Raw genomic sequence first — 21,722 nt, 5'->3', positions numbered from 1 at the left:
TCTGGAAAACATCAATGTAAAGTTTGTAAAGATGGATAAGACTTTTGTTGGAAGAGGTTAAATTTATTCTCTCTCTGTGACGGCCTGACCTGTTTAAACTTCTTGACTCAAAGGTGAAACAGTCCAAATCACTATGCCACAGTCCTAGTTACTGTTGCGTCAACTTTATTTTCCCTTTTGGCAAACCAAAGCACACGTGCAACGTTGCAGTTGAGTGTGCTGTGAGGTCAAAGACTGTACAGAAACCCTCCCTTTGTGCTTGATACGGGATTTAATGCCTTTTAGGTTTTAGCCCTTTGCTCTTTTTCCCTCATTTCATTCCTTTAGCTGATGTCGGTCTCTAACAGTGTTGTGGCGCTGAGGCTTTTGGCCAAGACTCCCTCCAAAAAAAAAAAAAAAAAAAGACTCAAGGGAACATTCTGGTTAAATAAAGGTCAAGTTGAAAAGTAAATAAAATTAAGAGGGTTTCACCACCAATAAATATTCTCCGAATTTTCCCTAGACAAAAATAACTTGGACCGAAACCATTGACAGTGGCTATAAATGTTAGGTGTTTGTGGGCTAAATAGATTCAGTGTTCGTGAGGACACTCAGCTTTGCTTGCTCTTTCTTCCTCCCGTGTCTGTTCTTCTTCTGAGCAGGAAGTCCTGAACATGCTGAAGGAGAGTAAGGCGGACATCTTTGTGGACCCGGTCCTTCACACGGCCTGCGCTCTGGACCTCAAACACCACTGTGCTGCCATCACGCCCGGCAGAGGACGACGTGGGTGCTTTCACATTTTTGTTGCACATTTTTGTTTGCTGAGTTTGTGCAGAACTTTTCCAGGCTCATAAATATGCATCAGTTTTAGGACTCAGACAAAAGTACATGCCAAATATTAACACGTATTAAAATGAGAGACAACTCACAAACCTGTGACTATCAGCCAATCGAGTTTAGAGTCTTTGTCTTCTTTTTTGTTGGTCTGGGGGTTTTAAATGCCTTCCAGTGAGATTTTCCAAGGTGCGTTTGAATGTCCTAACTCCTTCTCATCATGCAGAAATGTCGTGTCTGATGGAGGCGTTACAGGACAAGAGAGTTCGTCTGCAGCCTGAGTGTAAGAAAAGACTTCAAGACCGCATCGACATGTGGAGCTACGCTGCAAAGGTAAACATCAGGAGGAGGCATTTTCACCTTGTCGCGGCTATAGATGGGTTTCCATCCGCTTTTTCTATTCAAAGGCATTAAAAAACAAATTGGTGTTGAACAACCAGAAATTTAAAAAAAAGAAAACAGAAAAACTGCAAAAAAGTTTTTAAGCTTGGCTGATTTATCAATAATCATGATGTATATGAATCATGGGACTCAAACCGTAGAGACGAAAAATAGTCGCAGATGAAAACAGATCTGTTTGGAGGGATGGGGAGAAATTAATGTTCGTCAAATTAATACATGAAAGAAACACAAATGCCAAATTTCCATTATGGTTTCTACATTTTTTTGCAAAAATGTACAGAAATTTGCATCGCATTTGGATGGAAACCCACCTTATAACTGTTATTTTACACCAACAGTGTATGAAATGCCAAAATTACAATGGTAAAGGAGTCTCTGGTAGTGATGAACCTATAGAGAATTATCACATGAATCGGAAAACTGGAGCATGTAGCAGCTAAAGAGCCAGATATTTCCCTTAGGAGCTGGTGGAGACCAAAAACAGAGCTAAAAAGAGAGGGGAATAGCGGGCTTAGATTTGCCAGCTGGACAGAAACACAACTTCATGAATAATAATGTTGCTCTACAACTACTGGATGTGTAAATATGCAAGTGTTTGCTGACAATTTCAAAATATCAACTGAAAAGTGTGTTGTGTTTACAACTTGTTTCTGCTACCCCCAAGTGGCCAAAAAAAAAAAAAATCAGTTATTGCAGGTTTAAAAATACTTGAAAATTTTAATTTTATGTTTACTTACTTATTTACTATTATTATATCTTCCTCAAATTTCATCCAAAGTAGATATGAATGAACATATGTGTATCTACATTTTCCTTGTTCATTGATTGATAATTAAAAATATTAAAATAAGTCACTGTTCTATTTGTATGTTAGCCTACGCTTAAAGGAATGTTTTGGCATATATACAGTTTCTTGCTTAGAGTTGGATGAGATCGATACCACTTATTTCTAGGAGCTAGAGCTAGAAGGCAATTAGCTTAGCATAGCTTACGTACTGGAAACGGGGAGAAACCTGGTTTTCTTCAAAGCTCATAAATACCCAATGCTTACCAACAACTCTAAAGCTAAAACCACAAATTGACATGTTGTGTCTGATTTGTTTACTCCATACACAAACAGAATTTTAAAAATGACAAGTTTTGATGCCACTGCGAATCGTTTGCGATAAATATTTCTTTCAATCTGAGGAGAAATAGCTGCAGCACAAATTTTTCCCTAAAACCACAACTTGTTGTTTTTTACATTTCTGTTTGTGTACACGCAGAACAAATTAGATACAGTGTGTTAATTTGTGATCTTAAGTGTTGGTGGATTTTTTAAAAACTTCTGACTTAGCCAGGCGAGCTGTTTACGACTACTTCCAGTATTTTTTGCTAAACTAAGCTAATCGCTGGACATAAGAGGGTAGCAGTCTTTTTCGTCTAACTTTCCGCAAGAAAGCGAAAGAGTTTATAAAATGACCCGAGACCTGGAGCCACAGGAAACCATCTGCCTAAACCAGGTCTAAGGATCTAAGGAGGCCCTGTGAAACTCACAAGTCAAAATTATAGTTAAAATTTACAAACAGTTCTAGCCTTGATACTAAGGCCGGGCGATGAATCGAATTCATTCCATTCCTTTTTTTTTTTTTTTTTTTAGCATGACATAAATTTGCACGAGAAGGTGACTTTTAGTCAAAAAGTAACATAGATGAGACGTGCGAATTGTCTCGTAAACTGTGACGTGCTGCAATTTATGAGACTGTTGCGAGTCCAGGTCCTGCCGGGTTCATCAGCGAACGCTAGCTAGCTGTCTGCAGATATCAGGCTGATGTCCAGTGAAGAAACACAAACAGATGAATTAGTGGGCGGGTTTTCTGCTCCATCGGTGCCGAAACTGACTATTGAAGTGGAGGACGGTGCTCTGTTTAGCCCTCATCTGTATAACACTGTATTACTCTGCTGTGATGTTAACCTTTCCCTCCGGCCTGTAGGTGGCGCCAGCAGAGGGCTTCTCAGACCTGGCCGTGCAGGTGATGACGTCGCCCTCCAAGAACTACATCCTGTTAATGATCGCACTGAGCGTGTGCGTCCTCTTCCTGGTGGGGCTGCTCTGCGGTCGGATCACCAAGCGAGTGACGAGAGAACTGAAGGACCGGTAGAGGACGAGTGCTCTGACGCCTCGGAAAAGACTGACTCCACCCACCTTCATGTACCTTCCTTCCTTCCTTCCTTCCTTCCTTCCTTCCTTCCTTCCTCCTCCTCAGATGCCCGGTGTGTAATCAGCTAACCTGCACAGTGCCAATACCAGTGCCCACAACTGGACCTCCTCCTCGGTTTAAAACTCTGTCTGGCTCTATTTGGATCAAACGCAAAACGTTTTCGGACTCTCACAAAAAATCTTGAATCTCCATTTGGGCTTTTCCAAACGACAACAGGGCACTGATGGTCTGATTGGAGCGATTTTTTTTTTCCTTTGATGACCCCCCCCCCAACAAGTCTGCTGTTCCCGAGGATGTCGTCTGGGGTCGGATGTGAAATCGTCCAGCATCTTTTAAGTTCATAAATAAGCGCTATTCATGATGTGACGGAGGGCTGCTTCTGAGGTCCCGATGCTTTTTGTGGTATTTAATGGAGACTGGAGCAAGTGGGGCAACAGGAAACCGCTTCTTTCTAAGTGACTGCGGCTGCCTGGATCGCAGACTGAGCAACTTGAAATCTCGTGGCAAACTTTGGGGGTTGAATTCTGAGATGTTCCTGTTGCATTGAAAAACATCTTCTCATCAATCACCAAGTCCCGTCCTCTTCGCTCCTGTACAGGATCATGTCCAACTCACCGGGGTACGACTCTACATTTGGACCGGTTCAGACCCACTTCTCTCACTACTGAAAACCCCCCCCCAGACTGAAAATGAAGGTCAAGCTGGGTTCCATTATCAGGAATGTTGTGTGCACATTTTTTTTTAAACTTCATTTAAATGCTTTTTAAATCATTGCACTTTTTTTTTTTTTTTAATGCCGTATTTATTGTCGATTAACGACTGATTCTGATTTCAGATAAGATTCAGATTAGTTTTGTTCAGGGTCGAACGTTTCTCTAGTCAGCTTTTCCTGCTGAGGTGATTCAGTGAAGTCCACAGTGAGACAGACATCGCGAGGCTCGAAAGTTCAGGTTACAGCACTGGAAGCTAAAAGGGTAGTCCTACCTTAAGTTTTGGACTGTAATATTTTTACCGTGACCCGTGTAGTCCCCATCCCCGTTCGCTTTTTGCCTTTAATGAGCTAAACCGGTCGCAGAACATGGAAAGGCTTGATTTGACTTGGTTTTCTTTGTTGTGTGAGCTTGATTAATATCTATATAGCATTTAAACAGGAGACTCGTGTAAAAACAGCTGGTTCGCTATGAACAGTTTTTGTTTTGTTTTTTTTTCCCAAAACAAATTTCTGATGATTTATTTATCAATGACATGAACCTACGCTGAGCTGCTAACCCATCAAAATGCTTTCCCTCAGGCCTCGTTTATTCTGCAGGCCCTTGGGCCCAGTTGTAAGTTTTTTTTAGCCAAACAAGACTAAAAAGACGTGCAAAACAACCACAAAGAGACACTAAACGACTTTAAAGAGACACTAAACTACTTTAAAGAGACGCTTAACAGCTACAAACAGACAATAAACAACACTAAATGACTAGAAAGAGGCAAAGCGACCGCACCAATGCTTTTGTGACTCTTTGAGTCCGATGTCTTACTCCTATGTCACAATTTATTAACATCATTTGAATGATTTGAGTATTTCAATTGTTTAGTTATTTGGCATTCACACTGAATGAACAGTGTAACTATTAATAATGTACAGTTTATTATTTTAAGAACCAGGGCTTTAAATGTGAGTCTTAACATGTCGTCTGGGGTCGGATGTGAAATCGTCCAGCATCTTTTCAGTTCATAAATAAGCGCTGTTCACGATGTGACTGAGGGTCCCGATGCTACTTGTGGTATTTAATGGAGACTGGAGCGTGCGGGGCAACAGGAAGCCGCCTCTTTCCAAGCGACTGCGGCTGCCTGGATCGGCTCGTTGTTATCCACGTGTGACTATTGCATGAAGCGTGAGCTGGCCAATATCAGATTTACATTTTCAATTCCACGAACCATATGTGACACGTTGGCAAAAGACTCGGAGCTGGGTCACTTAATCAGGTAAAAGACTGTGTCCCCATAAATGCCGTTTTAGACCTTTCAACACGAACGACTACTGATGAGGGAGTGCGAGAGCTTTGGTTCGCTTAAAACCGATGTAGTCCCGTTCCAGAAATGCGTCAAATAAAAATATTAAAGAAAAACAAACGTTACATAGGACGTTGGACTGCACGCCGACATTACAACAAAATCCCATGACTCCGTTTTGAAAACCGGATTTAAAAAAAATCCCTCGCTCTGTATTTTACAGGCAAATTGGAACTAGAGAGATGCAACATTTTACATTTTGAACATTTTATTTTGCGCTGTAACTTGATGCGAGTCACCTCTGCAGTGCGTTGAAGAGCTTGTCTTTCTTTGCTGACATCATCTGATTGGACAATGAGCCTCATTCATCACATTCTTTAATTGTAAAAAAAAAAGATTTCTAAAACAGTAACACTAATTTTCTTTTAACAAATGTGTTGCAGCTTTTTCGTGTGCATTAATGTGTGCGAATGATTAAAAACCGAGCGAGTCAGATGAATAGTGTGCGGCTTATACACAATTTTATCCTGCTCATTTACAGAAGTTAATAAAGCTCAAGCTGCAAATTATCTGAGGACACATTCTCCAAGGGTTTCGACTGTGAAAAAGAAATTTCCTACCTGAAGGCCGAGCCGATCAACTGTCAGAGAGAAAGCAACAGCTTGGCTGCTTCGAGCTTTTCTGAAGAGATCTTCGTTTCTGTTTGTGTCTGCCGAATTCAGGCGCTGAATCGGAGCGATTTAACGGGAAATAAAGACCAGTTTTGTACGCGAGTCTCTACGTGTACGAACTTGATCGCTGTGAAGTTTTTTTTTCCTTTTTAGATTATGCCATGTAATATGAAAATGTAACTGAATAATCATTGTGAGATTTGATTTTGCTGTACAGATGAAATTTGTCAATTTAATAAAAATGTCTGCAGATTTTCATACTTTTGCCTCAACCCGAGTCCATCTTAATACCGAATATAAAATTAAATAGTAAAACAGTAGAAGTTCTGAAGGAAGCAGAAACACAGCGTTTGTCTTGTTTCTGAGTGAATGCAGGCTGGAAAAAGTCGACAAACTAAAACCAGCTAAAAACGGATGATTAGATGCAGTGCGGGGTACGTCTGAAGATTCTCAGTCTACCGGGTGGTGGTATTTCTAAGTGCTTCAAAAAAGCAGCTGGACTCGCTTGAGGTTCTTGAAGAAAGACGCTTCACACCCCTGACACCGGGATCGTCGTTAATACTCAACGTGTTGTTTGGCCAAAAGGCACCTCGGCATTTGCATTTAACTTGACGTTTTTATGTGCACCGGATTGCAACGAGGGCCTTTTATTACAAAACCAGACATTTTCTAAAAGGAGTAATTAATCTTTTGCATGATTCAACCGTGAGATTTTCCTGCCGATCTGAGCTCCGACCGTCAGTCACGTAATATCTTCTACCGGGGAAAAAAAATGAATAGGACTTTTGCTTCCAGAACCACGGGCGCGTGAAATACGTCCTCCAACTTCCCGACGCTATAAAAGGTACTTAAACTTGACAAGAACGCAGGATACTATAATTATATTACTCCTGAATGAAAGCAACATGAGAACAAAAGAAAGTCTGTCAAACTTCCAACTGCAGAAAGCTCTTTTATTAATGCCTCCCACTTTATGTACTGTACATGATTTTGGGGAAAGAAAAGCAAGGACCGAAGGAGCAGCGTTAATTTCTGTATTATCTCTCTTACTATTTGGGCGTCTGCGTGGGTTAGCTGTAGCGATACTCAGATCAGCAGCGCGGAAGACGCTCGCTCACACACACACACACACACACGAACATGCAAACACAAAACCGGACAAAATGTTATCGCTTATTTTAGACATTTGAGGTGCGTGTGCTTCATGATCCCAGCACAGCAAAAAAAAAAAAAACAAGCTAACTAGCGACACACCACCTTCCGAAAGGTTAGATGACCCAAATCTAACAGTCAGTTCACTCTCCCTGCTTTAGTGAGTCTAGTTCAAATGAAGAATGATTGCTAAATTAAAGAGGAAAATAAATTAGAAAAGTCATTGATTTGACTGTAAAAATGCTATTCTTAAAAAATGTCACCATACATTTACAGCATCCGTAAGGAAAATCAGTTGACCTAATATTAAACGTACAGGTATCACAGTAAGAGAGAGAAAAAAAAAAAAGGAGGAACAGAAGTGAATTCAGTGTAACACCTAAAAATCTACAAAAAAAAAAAAACAAAGCATACATTATCAAGCTAACTAACTGCGAGGGGACATGATAAAGTGCTGCTTGCACAATCAAAGTTAAGACTTTTTAACATCTACTGGTTTCTACTGGGATCAGACTAGAGGTCGCGGGCAGGTCGTGACCCAGCAGACGGCCGTAGTTCTTCGGTCAGACAGCCGGGTGGCGCTGCTGCACATTTCTGGCCTCATCGACGAAGGCACTGAGAAGTCTTTTCATGTCGCCGATTCAAGCGGGCGACCACCGCGCCACCGCCGAGCGGAGAAGAGACGATGGAGAGGTGCCTCCCGCTGCAGTTCCTCTAACGGCCTCTAACTGGACCCCCGGGTCCAGGAAAACCCAAAGACTGCTCTGAAATCTACTGAAGAAGTCCCAAAGTCTCTGATCTTTTTGTTTCGATTTCCTTGAGAGGTTGATTTACGGTGAGATTTACTAAGGCTTAAAAAAAATATTTCAACATTTTGGCAAATATGCTGATTCACTTTCCTGCCAGGAATCAGATGTGAAGATCCGTACCGCTCTCATTCCTCGTATGAGACTACACCCAGCAGCTGGTTAGCTTAGCTTAGCACAAGGACTGGAAAACGGGGGGGAAACAGTTAGCCTGGCTCTGTCCAACGATAACAAAATCCGTCCACCAGCGCCTCTAAAACGCCTGTAAAAATCACAAATTATCGCTTTTACATTTGAGTTTTTGTACGGATTAACAAACCGGCTTTAGCTTTTAACTCGGTGAGCTTTAGACATGCTGGTAGGCAGTTTCTGTTACCTTCGGAGAGAGTCGGGCTAGTTGTCTTTAGCCTTATATGAGCTGTATCAGATATGAGAGCAGTACCGATTTTCTCACCTAACTCCAAAAGAAAGTGAAAAAGCGAATTTCCCACGTCGAACTATTTCTTTAAACAGAAGCATGTTTTGGGGGTGTGTTTGATTGACTTGACAGACTTTTCAGCTATTGTGGCTGCTCCTTGCTCCACCCAGACTGTGTCCTCTTCGATTACATGTGGATTTTTAGATTCTAGTGACTGAAAATGATGGCAGCAAGCAGGACACCAAAATCCAGGACCCACCAGAAAAATCCATGGGTGACGTCACAGAAATTGCGTCCGTGTTTTTCTACAGGCTACTGTCCGTTCGTGGTTGCGGGCCTTCGGAGATTTCGCTTCGCCTGGAAAGCTTCTTTCAAAACAACAATGTCGTTGGCCTCAGGCTGAGTAAACAGCCTTTCACAACAAGCGGACACTGGCTGATTGTCAAAAGTGAAGCTCAAAAAACAAGAGAAAAAATCTTTTTTTTTTTTAAATTTAAAACAACAAAAACAAACTCTGACGAGTTTTACAGCCAGTAACCCCCCCCCCCAAAAAAAAACAAGGTGTCTACATGTCAGCACTAGTAGCTTTTGATTGGTCCTGGCATCTTGAGTGTAGTTGTACCATTGGGTGGATGACCGGAGAGGGCGGGCCATCAGGACGCAATGACCTGGACGTAGTTGGCGGGGTAGAGGCCGACCTGGCCGCTGCTCAGCTGTCCTTTACACCAGCCCTGCTCGTCCTCTTCACCCAGCTTCAGCAGCTCCTCGCCTGGAAGGAAGAGGATGGAAGGTCAGTCCACGTCTGTACCGGAAAAGGGCGAAACTGGACCTAGATTCAACACCTGAACTGCTTTTGTTTATATTCAGTGGATTTGTTTCTAAGTGTTTCACCAAACTGCCTCTGCTTTTCCTGACCAACAGTTCAAAACTCACACATGCTGAGTCACTATCATAGGAAAGTACGAAAACTAGCCAATATTCACATTTGCGAAGCTGGTACCAAAGAATTTTTGGCGTTTTTACTTAACAAATAATCTATTATTTAAATGACTGCCAATTAATTTTCAGTCAATTAACTGGTAAATTAATCAATAAAATCATCATCAAGAATCAGCTCTAGAGTACTGGTTGGTTTGTAGTTCCCCTGGGAATGAATGAAACTGTCATGTATAATGGGGGTAAATAGGGCCCCAACATCCCAAATTTTTTCCCCAAATTTTTCTGATTCAGGCTAAGCGGATCTGAGCGCCCCCCCAGTGGTCCCATCAGGTCCCATTAGCCCAGTGTCCTTCTAACCCCCCCACCAAAGGACGCCCGCCCGCAGTGGACTGACTGAACCAGGTCAGAGCAGCCTGGTCAACCAGGGCCGACGAGGGCAACGTTACCTCCTGCTGGAAAGTGAGTCAGCTCACAGAGCTGTGAGAATTATCACCAACTCTGCCGCTCTACAGGTCTTTAAAAGCCTCTTTTATGGCTCATTGCTTTGTTTCTACAGCACCTTCATGGTTCAGTCTCATTTGCTCTAACGTTCTAACTTCTTAATCATGAGGACAACACCCATAAATCAGCATTTCTTTGATGTACCACCCTTCGCCGGCCGCCTAACTTTCAACTGCAATCTCAGCACTCTCACCAGGATAGAACCTTTTTGTCCCACCAGGGCAGGAATCTCTTTTTGTCCCACCGAATAAGACAATAAACCCACTTAAGACAATCCTTGTTACACCCGGACCCGATGAGACCTCGCGGGAATTCCGGTTATTGTTCCTGTAACTGAACCGGCCTCTACCTTAGCATCAGCGATATGCTACAGGTATCTCCCCTCTCCTTAGAGCCATCTAGTTAATTTGATCCTAACTTAAGTCGACCCGAAGAAGCGGCCTCGGGATTGTGTACTTCACACAATAAAAAATTTTTTTTTAAAAAGACAACTTGGATAAACAACACGGAGAAACATCTATGAGCTGAGGAGCAAAATTTTTCTCTCAGGAGTTAGCGGAGACGAGAAAATAAAGCTAAACGAGGGAATATTGGATTTACATTAATCTGATGATTTATTCACTTATTTATTCAGATTATTCTACAAAAACGATTCACATGAATGTTAATGTTGCCTTGCGTGTGCTGGTTGTTTAAATACGCAGCTGTTTGCTAACATTTAGCATCTGTGTAAGGCGACTGCGAAGTTCTGCCTCCAAACATTTGAGGCTCTAAATATAAACATATTCGCTCATATTGCTTCAGTTAAAATCATATGGTAGTTTAGAACCAAATGCTTTTCCATTATGCAGTTTATTTTATTTTATTTCAACCACCCCCCAGCCTTTACCTTACTATTCCTCCTGATTGAGTGGCTTTGAGGGAGGGTGTCAATAGACCACCACGTGCTTCCTCCAACGCAGCCACTTCATTTCGCCTGACAATGAGGGGTTTTATTCGGGGCAGCACAACATACATGACAGATAAAACCAAGCCTTAGCGTTGATATTCGGCACACTTCATGCAAGGGGGGGGGGCAGTTTGCTTTTACGACCATCCGGTGTTTTCAGGACCAGGGTCGATACAGATCTCTGTCGCCCACTGGTCATTTGCTTCTCTTCAGTGCGGCGTTGCCGTTTAAATACAGGAGAAACTTCAGCGAGCATCAGAATTCAGTGCGCGCACGCAGAGAGAAACTGTCAACGACATCCCTGTCACCAAGATCAGCCGATAAAAGAGTTGATTAGCACAGAATAGAAAAACACATCTGTGTGTTTGACTGTAGATACTACACAGTGTGTCTATAGAGCAAATACTGCACGTCCAATGACCCCGATTCATCAAAAACAAATTACCGTGATAAACTGAAGCCTCCTGTCTCATACCGTGTTTTTATTCCTGCTCGTCGCCTCCCTTTGAGCCGTTGACTTGACTTGACTTGCCTGGGTGAGCGATATGAGTTGGGAGTCGGGTGATCCCTCAAGTTAAGACGAACCGCACAACCGCATTCTCAATATTCAGACAGACGTCAAAACATCCAGTGGATCAGGAAAATAAAACCAGTCAGAACAGGTTTTTGTTTCCAGCAAGGAAACCTGTGTGTGTTCTGAGTTCGTGGGTGAGACGGGTTAAGTGTTTAATAAAGCTGAGTTGAGACTTTCTGTTTATCTGTTCTGATTTAAAATTCATTTCTTATTTATTTTATTTATTTTTAAAAACAGAACTAATCAGCAACCAGAGACGATGTGAAGCTGCTGTCGCTTCACATCTGTCACAGCTGCGCACATCATGCAATGAGGTATAAACACACACAGCTCTCATGTCATGTCAGCAATTTTGTATGTGAATCTGCTGCAATCGCGATCCAGCTCGAGTCACAGAAAGAAGCCAAGTTTTATATCTTTAAGCAATTTAAGTGTAACTTTAGAGGTGGAGAAAAACATTTGCTTCAGTGTTCAGAGAAGTAAAATTTGTTCCAGTTTCACAAGTTGTTTGTAAAACGCAGATGGCGACCGAATGAGGAAGCAGCCATCATTTCCAGCTGCCATTTCAAAAACAGACGTTCTATCAGTCTGCTGCGAATGTTCCTTGAGGTTTTACCTCTATTTATTTATTTATTCATTTTACAAAAGCTAACCCGTTTCTGTGACTCAGACGGAATCGCTGCTGCAAAATTCACGAATGTGCAGCGAATGACATGCAAGGGTAGTATGAGGTCAAATGTAATGTGTGTGTGGTCCCCGCGGCGCTGCAGTCCGACTGCGTTCGACCATCAGAGCTGACGACCGAAACAGTCGCGTGTGTGTAAATGTGTTAGGACGAGGCATCACCAGTGAACAAAGAGAAAAAACTGTTTTCAGACTCTGAGGTATAAACGTTTTTCCACGTGGACTTACAGGGTGTATATGATCTTATATTCACCAACGCTGTAATTTCAGTTGTTTAAGCTGATATGAAGGATTATGTGAGGATGAATTTTCATATCTAATTCTGATAAATATCCTTCAGCTAACTGCCTTTTTTGGGGGTTTAACTTGAACAAAATACTATGTAAATGAGACCAATTAGACAGAAAACCAAACAGGGGGGGTTGAAACAATACAGCAACCTTTCAGTAAACACTAATATACTTTTAAGGGGCTTATAATGTTTGCACTTGTCCTTGGCACTGTTCTTCATAAAGTTGTGCTGCATTTTATCATGAGGTTCTACAGTGTTAGAGTGGGAGCCGGTCATTCGATTGATATTCAAAAATTGATCGCAAATGTTTGTTTGGTTTTTTATTTGTTTTTTTTTTTTAATGGTTTCTCATCTCGTTGCTACCACATAATGTGTTTTCACATGATTGTGGCCCATTACGTTTTCTGTGTAAAACTGTATAATGTTTTTGTGCTGTGGCAGATATTTATATCTCATAATCTCACCGTTTCCAATCATTATCTTGCGATTCTGACTTAATTTTCCTGAGGAAAACGTTGGTGTCTCTGTCAACCTTGAGAGGAACGATGACCCTGACTTGAACAGGTGATTAAAGTGTGATATTTTAGTCACGATTGTGAAAATAAATGTCTGCTATCTTGAGACATAGGCTTCAAAAACAGCTCTCCTGCCTCTGTACGACACTGAACTCTGACTAAAGTCTTAAGAATTAGCAGTGTGTTGAACCGACACGTCTCTGACTCCGTGTCAACCCATTAAAATGCACCATCCAGCCTGTGGGAAGCTTCGGCCTTGGCAGCTCTACTGTAGGTGTGTCGTGCTCTTTACCGGACTCAGTCTTCACGCAACCATAACAAATGACACATTGTTTAAAAGCTCCAAGTCTCCTAAATTTGATCTGTGCAAAGCATTTTGGGATCCTCATATCAATGCAACGGCTGTTGACACAGAACTGGTTCGCACTTGCCGCCCTATATTCTCTTTTTTTATGACAAAAGGAGGTGTATTTAAAAAAAAGAAAATAAACATTTTTAAAAACTTACATTTCTACCATGTTTGTTCCTCTTTAACTTTGGTTCAGTATTACTAACACTCTTTCTGACTTTTTGGTGGTAAAAGTTAAAGAGTTACCTTTCAAAAGAGACCAGGGTTATGGCTGTAATCAACAGGGTTGAAGAACAGTAACCTTTTTATTATCATCATATATTATTTTGGGCAGATTATTTTTGGGCTCGTGTCTGTTGCAGGTTTCAAACCTTCACAAAGACGGGATTGTGTTGCAGCGCTCTCGTTTTTGAATGCATTTGATTGTGCATGTGTGCTTTGCATACAGATGTCATTTTAAGAAAACTTACAAACTGTAGGTTGACCCTTTTTTTTTTGGAAACACCCGCCCCAGTGATGCCTCCCATCTATAAGCATTAGTAAGGGTTAATACCTGCTTGAAAGCTGAGCTCATCGGCCTCCTGGCCCATGTAATCATAGAGCGCTCGGACCTGCACCCCCTCTACCTGCTCCTCCTCGTCCTCCCCCTCCCCAACGCCGTTCACCGCCGGCACCTTCTTGGGACTTTCCTCATCTGACCAGTCTGACGAATAATCTTTCACCCTGAGAGGAGAGGAGAGAGGAGAGAGGAGGAAGGCGACTGAGAGGCAGGAAATCAGACACAAACATTCAGTGAGGCGCTCCATCGGAGATCAGCAATTTCCGCCCCGTGCCAAGACTCTGCCCTGGCTAAAGTTCTCGACTCCCTAATTCACAAATTAAACAGTTTTTGACAGAATACAAAATTCTCAGTGATGCTCTGTCTGGTTTTAGATCAGGATGAAGTACAATTACAGCAGCAACACCTGTAGTTCATGACGCCATCGCTGCGCTCGAGAAAAAACGCTGTGCAGCTTTATTTCTTGATCTGTTCAAGGATTTTGACTCGGTTGATCATAAGTTGTTATTGCAGAGTCCAAGAAAAAATGGTGTCAGTGAAAATGCATCAGGCTGGTTTAGAAACTAGCTCTCAGACAGACACACAATGTGTCAGTGCAGACAACTTTAAGTCTTAAGTTCTTAAGATAACTAAGGGTGTACCCCAAGGCTCTATACTGGCACAGGTTTTGTGTCCTATGTTTATAAACAATGTTAGACGGCGAAGATTCATTTGTATGCAGATGATACAGTTATGTATGCAGTCGCATCTGTTTAAATCAGGCTGTCACTGACCTCCAAACTGCATTTCACACACTTCAGTTATCATTTCACTGTCTGATGTTGAAATCAACCTCGGACGCACAAAAAAAAACTAAAACAAATTTGTGGCTTTCTCCAGTAACCACGCACGGTCTGTAAAAAATGTAGATAACATCAATTCTCTGTATAGATCTCTTGGAATATAACTGGACGAAAAATTATCTTTACAGTGCTTACATCGATAACCTTGTAAAGAAACTGAAAACTAAAAGTCAGGTTTTTATTTATATTTTAAGAAATGTTGCCCCTTTTCCCCACATTCTTAGCTGTTTTTAGAGTAGACCCCGTATATGCAGGCATCGGACCGCCCTGCTTCGTAGGCTTGACCCTGTAACTCATACAGGTTAACTGGGTGGACCTCAGACCAGATCATCTAGATTAATAATCTTCAGCGGTCACATTCAAAACATGTTCCACGAGTAGGTAACTCATTTAAATAGTCAACTTTTACCTGTCGCATGTCTCTCAGGTCTTTGTCATTGTCCAGCAGTGGACAAACACATGGAATGACAAACACATTAACATTCTCATAGATAAAAGGTGAAAGTTTATTTTCTAAACAAATTATGATCAAGCTGGAGATACATTCTCAGACTCCCTCACGGTCTTAGTTGCTCCTCGGCTGCTCTCTTGGCTTTTAGTTTTTTCCCCTCATCTCCCCCCAGATTACTGCGCATTACATGCACCCCTTTAAATTCAATGTTTCCAAACTGAGGTGCTGTGATAAACCGATGGAGGCTCTGTAGCTGCGTCGCACATTTCCACCGGCAGCCACAGCTGTGGTCGTCGTGGACGCGCAGTGGAGAACGAAGTGTGTGAAAACCTGTCGGGAGGCTCAGGCCGTGAGGAGCCAGACGCCACGGTGAGTTTTTTACGATTCAACGGAGCGGCTCAAAGAGGGAGACGAGTCTGAGTTGGGAAACCGGCTTATGCAGGCAGATTAACGGACATCACTCCCATTTTTTCCACCTAGTGCACTTTGGTTAGTTTATTTGTCCCGTCAGAGTTTTAAGTGTATAATCTATGCACGACATGGTGCCATCAAAAATTCCCTCTATGACACAAAAAAAAAAAAAAAAACCTACAAACTCACACAATATGTTTGACAGATTGTAAATGACACTTATGCAACACTAGACCTCCCAGTGACTTCACAGACCAGTAAACTGCTGAATGTTTAGTTTGCAGTGAAGAGCGAATGAATGAATGTAAAATCTCTGACTACAAACTTAGTGACTCTCCCACTGATTTACCGACTACCTTCAAGAGGGAAAGGCCATATCATTTAGGTCATTAAAAAAAGACTGCTTTATCAAATATTTAGCCACTTTCTCTGCAACACAGCAAACTCGCCGCAGACGACACAACATTCATGTAAGAGTCAGGGGGAAGTTTAGCACATTTCCTGGCCCTAATTTAGATTTGTTTACCCCCACTCTTTTATTTAGAGTAAGAATTAGATTTTCAAGAAAGCCGGAGTAGAAAAATTTGCGTTTTATTTCACATTTAATATTTAGCAAGGTTTGCGTAATGGCAAAACTTGACAACATACATGTATACGCACAGTTCTATGACCAACAGCACTCGGGTTTACCGTTGCACACCGGACAACAAAAAGCGTTTGTAACTCTTTATAACTGAGACGTAAAAAAAAAAAAAAAAGCATCAGACACGTAAATGCACTCAAGAAGCGTTCAAGACCGACTGAAATCTGATTCCTCAGACTGGAGGAGGGTAGATCCTGATTTGCATGTAGCCAGGGGCAACAGAGAGGCCTCCACAGCAAGTGGTGGATCTGGTTTTTCCAGGTACGAGACACTAGAAATGACAAGTGTTGAACTGACAAGTGTTGAACTGACAAGTGTTGAACTGACAAGTGTTGAACTGACAAGTGTTGAACTGACAAGTGTTGAAATGACAAGTGTAAACAGAGCCACGGTTTGAAGACGGGTGGACAACTGATTAGTGTAATGCGACTGCTTCCTGTTTCATCTGCATCAGAAACCTGCTGCTCTCCAGGAACGCTGTCTTTTCTGCCACGTGTTCACGTGTGTGTCCCCCTCGTGGAGAACAACCGGAGCAGGGCCCCCCCAGGTAAAAAGGGAGCCCCCCTGCTCTGATTCTTCAGTGCCTTAAAAAAGACAGAAAAGTTGGACGTTTTCAAAGACTTTCTAAGGATTTGCAACAGCGCCTGTTGAGAGCTGAGGGAGGGATGGTGGTGCGTTTGTGAAGCCCCGTCAGCAACGGACAGGATGGGATTCAATACAGAAGTAGAGCAGGTGATTTACAGGCCAACGTTTGTTACTTTTAACAAACATTAAGGATCCACGGGAGTGATCCTTGCTGAGGGAGTGTGAACACTGACTAAAGCTGGTTACAAAGTCTGTAACTCTCTCTCTCACACACACACACACACACACACACACACACTCACAAAGACTAAGCCAGCTTTCTAACTACTCATTAGAGTGTGTTATGCAAAGGATGTTAAGGCCTCAGGATGTATACAAGGTAACAAACTAAACTACACACAGCCTCTATCTCTGTCTCACACACACACACACACACACACACACACACACACACACACACACACACACACACACACACACACACACACACACACACACACACACACACAAGGCTCAAAGACAGGTAACTGTAGTCTTGCCTTTTGTCTGGACTAAACAGCCCACAAGTACGTGACGTTTTAAAACTTCACAAAAAACAACACACGGTCTGTTTCTTTATAATTAAGCAGTGAATGTTTGATGCCGCTCGGCTTCATACGTCACCACCTCCTCCGACAAACTCGAGAAAAACAGAGCATCATTTTCTGGACAATGAGAAACATAAGCGTAGGGTCCAGCCCTACAACGCAACGTGCTAATAACGGTTGCTGCAGACGAGGAGGCGTCCTCCTACCTGCCGGTGTCCAGGGCGATGGGACTCGGCGGGACGCCGTCTCCACCCGAGGAGACGATGTTGGTGAGGGTGACCACGTTCTCCTCAGAGTGTCTGCCTCGATCCTTCCTGCTGATGGAGCGACTCGCCTCCGGAGACCACTCCTGCACACACACATCAACTATAGTCAGATGAAAACCAATATTTTTTACATATATTTTTTTTTTTCTTCTTTTTCTGTTTGTTTCATGTTTTGAAAATCTATGACGGGTTTTGAAATCGAATTTGATCAAACTGAATTTATATTCCGTTTTCTGACTTTTCACCTGCAAGGTTTCATAACCAAGTTGGATTTGATCAAAGTGAAGCGAGACTATGTAACTTTTGAAAGAAAAAAAATAACAGATTCTCTCTCCTGCAAATGAAAAGTTGAATTCATGAGCATTGCGAACCACCCTCTCTCAAATTCAGTACACAAAAGAGCCTTTCACAGTCGTGGCTGGTCTGGTATGACCGGGCGCTTATGTTGGCTAATGTTAGTCTTAGATAGATACTGTGTACTTTATGAGTCTCCTATACTTGTGCAACCAATGTCTTTAAAGCAACTGACTAGTGATGCAACTAACAATGATTTTTTTTGATAGATTAATTTGCTGATTTTTTTTTCACAATTAATTGTTTGGTTTATAAATTTATAGAAATATAGTGAAAAATGTCAAAATCCAAAAGATCTTCAGTTTAGAATCATGGAAAACTAAAGAAACCAGTATTAAAACTGAAGAGGCATTTTTCTTAAAAAAAAAAAAAACGAGTAACTGATTATGAAAATAGGTGCAGGTTAATTCCCTGTCGATCGACTAATCGATTAATCGACCACTTGGGAATCTGGCGAAATCCAATGTGCAGTGTTATCCTGTAATTTACACTTGTGACCACTGTTCAAAAATTCCACTGTCTTGATTTAAAATTCACTAAATTCAGCGAGAAACTCAACCCAACCCAAACTCAAACTCATTTCATAAACTTATTCAGCTTTCAACCGCTGGAGACGCCTTTTCAATGAGTTCTCTCTGGTATTTCATATTCAACCGAGAGGCTTTACAATCCAACAGTGAACTTTTTTTCATGTAACAAATAATAATGTGAACAGTTATTATTGAAAAATTCTGAAAAATAAGATTGACACCACAAGAGAAATATCTCATTTGTTAAAAACATTGCCAAGCTCCTGGGGTTCGATGAGACCTGACATTAAACTGAGCAACAAAAATTAGACAACAGGTTTTAATACGGATTCCTATTAAAACCTAAGACAGTAGAGAAAAGGTGCTTTTTTATCTTAGTGGCCAGTTAATAAACACACTTTCCCTGTAAATCAATGGACTCTGTCAGATCCCACCCAGACAAACACAGACACACACACAGACACACACAGACACACACACACACAGACACACACACACACTTTGGCCATAATAACAGGGTGCTGACAGAAGTGGGTGGCTGGGGATACAGTTACTGGTATTTACAGTCTCAGCGGAGCACAGAACAAACTCCAAACTATCAGTGTTACAGGAGGGTGAGGGTGTGTGTGTGTGTGTGTGTGTGTGTGACATTTAGTTCCCAGTTTATCACAGGTATAGAATTAACACCACACATACACAGTATTGCACCTCTCAGAAAGGAACATGACTGATTTCTTCACATTTTACAAGCCTTCACTTTTTAGGTTTTAAACAGGCGGCAGAATTGAGCTTAGAGTTATGAATGAATGTAGTCGACAGAGAGTCCTCACAAGTATAAAAAGACAAACCTGTGTGTGTGTGTGTGTGTGTGTGTGTGTGTGTGTGTGTGTGTGTGTGTGTGTGTGTGTGTGTGTGAGAGACAATGGCTCTCTGTTTTCGTGTGAGGAGCGCTGTGGGAACGCCAAGAGATTCCTCAGTGGACAGAGGAGAGACATTTCTTTCTGCCAACATCTCTCTCTCTCTCTCTCTCTCTCTCTCTCTCTCTCTCTCAGAGCAAGGATTCTCACTGTTGACTATAGAGGCACTTCATTGGCACTGCCATTATTTCCAGGACAAAAAAAAACAAAAACAAAACAAAAACAACAGTTTTTCCTCGTTCATATGCAGCAAGGGACACCATAAATTAATCAGCCCTTTTCCATACGAGGTTCCTGAGGCGTAAGTATGAAGTTCCTACTACGCATTGTTATTGTGTTTAGAAGAAAAAAAAAAAAGTTTCCTCCTAATTAAACCAAGTGGCACATAATCAGCAAATACCCCCCCCCCAAAAAAAAACACGTCTGTTTTTCTATGCCACATATCTGGTACCAACGTGAAACTCGTTAGTTTGAAGTGTTAAAGGGGTCACAGCAACTTCTGGGTAATCAGCGCCCCCCTATAATAATGCAAATATCAGCCAAACGCCAAAAGTCTAAATCATCTCTCCTTCCTTCTTCGTGCGACGCGCAACCCACTCCCCACTCCCACCCCATAACCCGTTTAACGCAAACAACACTTTCCATTGCCCTTATGATCAGTACCCAACTGCATAGGCCTCTCTCTGAAATATCCTGGCAAATACCGGATCATCAAAGTTTACAGGAAATCAGCTGGAAAATATAACTAATGATGCAACAGCCCTGCTATAAATCCCTCCAGCGCGAAGGTTAGCGTCACGGTAGTTTTTGTTGGAACGGTTTCGGAGAGGCGTCGGTTGGGTTTTGGAGGGTGCAGTTCGTGCCGTCTTACGCCGAGAGTCGTTTCTAACGCCGTGTCAGCTCTCATTGACACAAGTGAGAAGCGGCCCCCCTCTCTGGTAGTCGATAACAGATACAGAAGCAGATGGATACGTGCATTTCTCTGGACTTAATTTCCTTCTGCTTAACTTTCAAAACGTGAGGAAGTGGCGATTTTCACGTGTCGACATCCGCCTCAGTTTCCGCAGATGATTTACTGTAAACGAGCGACACTTGCAGGCCTCGGACTAGAACGCCGTCGGCAGTGTGCCGCCCCGCCGCTCGGCCTGTCTCGAGCTGCGCGGAACACACCTTCGGGCCCGGAGTGCGATTCTTACACGTCAACCAATGCGTCCGAAAACCTCAGAGTTCTTCAAACAGACGCTCTCTGGGCCGGATGCTGCTTTTTTGAGTATTGTGTGTCAACTCCTTTGTGTGATTTGAAATTTGAGGATCCGGGTCTGGAACAGCACACACACACACACACACACACACACACACAGCCAGTGTGTAGCTGCCAGTGGAGGAGGACAGGAGGCAGGAATCCAGATGATTGTATCTCTATTATGACTTGACAATTGGGTCTGCGGATCTTTTCGGAGACTGAAAGTAGGACAGTACGGGGGTTCCACAGTGATTCCCTCGCTGTGGGTGTGGAAATACCTGAGTGTAACCTGAGTGTAACCGATCACAATCTGTTACAGTATCGTCCTCAGACTGGATTCACGAAAACCTCCAAAAAAAAAGAAATGAGAGAACTTAATCTAAGGAAGAATTTGATGCTCATCCGAACAGATTCCTCACTGTTCTTCCATTTTTAACTTCAGGGTAAAATGACTTCTTGAAAGCAAAGTTTTCAAACTTGATTTTTAAATCGGATTCATTTGGACTGAAAATGCAAATAAATTTGAAAATGCTGACTCTTTATGTCTCAGCTTTGTTTCCAACCACCGTTGCAAACTCCTGTGCAGCAGAGAAGTTCAGACGCCACTTTTCTGGTCTCTGATACTGTGTGTGTCAGTATAGCGCAAACAATAACCTGACATGTGTTTCTGTTTCTTTTATCAGATCAATTATAAAACGGCTATTTGATCGTTAACGGGTAGTGATCACGACTTCCAGTCGTATCTCTGAAACAGAAAAGCCCCGTCAACACGAACCCTTACAGTACATGTTGTGTTTTTATGTCTGAAACCTAAAATAAGTGACCGCAGAGAGAGCCGGGGCCTGTATTCCTCAAGCTTGTAGGAATTTTGAAAGTCAATCTAAATCTTTAGATCTCCGGGAACCAACAACGATCTAATATATTTATATTGTATAAATATATAAATAGGGATGAAATAATAGGAAAATGGCTTCTTCTTGTGTGTTTGCCCCCCTGATAAATTACGAAAAAAAAAAAAGAAAAAGCAGTGTAAAACTCATTCAAATGTTCAAATGCAAACAAATTCT

The 21,722-nt window shown here is 42.1% G+C and overlaps 2 protein-coding genes across 8 annotated transcripts in view; one reads left to right on the top strand and one right to left on the bottom strand.

Moving 5' to 3' along the window:
* LOC120789187 (Golgi apparatus protein 1-like) overlaps positions 1–4,617 on the top strand; it is a 36,488-nt gene extending 31,871 nt beyond the window's left edge. For both annotated transcript variants that reach the window (XM_040125766.1, XM_040125758.1), the window contains 3 exons: positions 642–762; positions 1,040–1,146; positions 3,189–4,617. In XM_040125766.1, coding sequence (XP_039981700.1) covers positions 642–762; positions 1,040–1,146; positions 3,189–3,356 — 396 coding nt within the window. In that variant the 3' untranslated portion in view covers positions 3,357–4,617. The remainder of the gene's footprint in view (positions 1–641; positions 763–1,039; positions 1,147–3,188) is intronic.
* Positions 4,618–7,016: 2,399 nt separating this feature from the next.
* The window catches only part of pacsin3 (protein kinase C and casein kinase substrate in neurons 3), a 45,794-nt gene continuing 31,088 nt past the window's right edge, over positions 7,017–21,722 (bottom strand). For 4 of the 6 annotated variants that reach the window (XM_040118879.1, XM_040118962.1, XM_040119023.1 and 1 more), the window contains 3 exons: positions 17,552–17,694; positions 13,821–13,990; positions 9,118–9,233 (listed from right to left, as the gene is read on the bottom strand). In XM_040118879.1, coding sequence (XP_039974813.1) covers positions 9,118–9,233; positions 13,821–13,990; positions 17,552–17,694 — 429 coding nt within the window. Of the gene's footprint in view, positions 9,234–13,820; positions 13,991–17,551; positions 17,695–21,722 lie in introns of all 6 variants that reach the window. The other 2 variants (XM_040119106.1, XM_040119193.1) reach the window with 2 other exon arrangements.

This window comes from Xiphias gladius, chromosome 1, assembly GCF_016859285.1.
Source record: "Xiphias gladius isolate SHS-SW01 ecotype Sanya breed wild chromosome 1, ASM1685928v1, whole genome shotgun sequence".
Classification (NCBI taxonomy): domain Eukaryota; kingdom Metazoa; phylum Chordata; class Actinopteri; order Istiophoriformes; family Xiphiidae; genus Xiphias; species Xiphias gladius.
The sequence above is the reverse complement of the archived record's forward strand: the minus strand, read 5'-3'. Positions and strand labels throughout refer to the sequence as shown.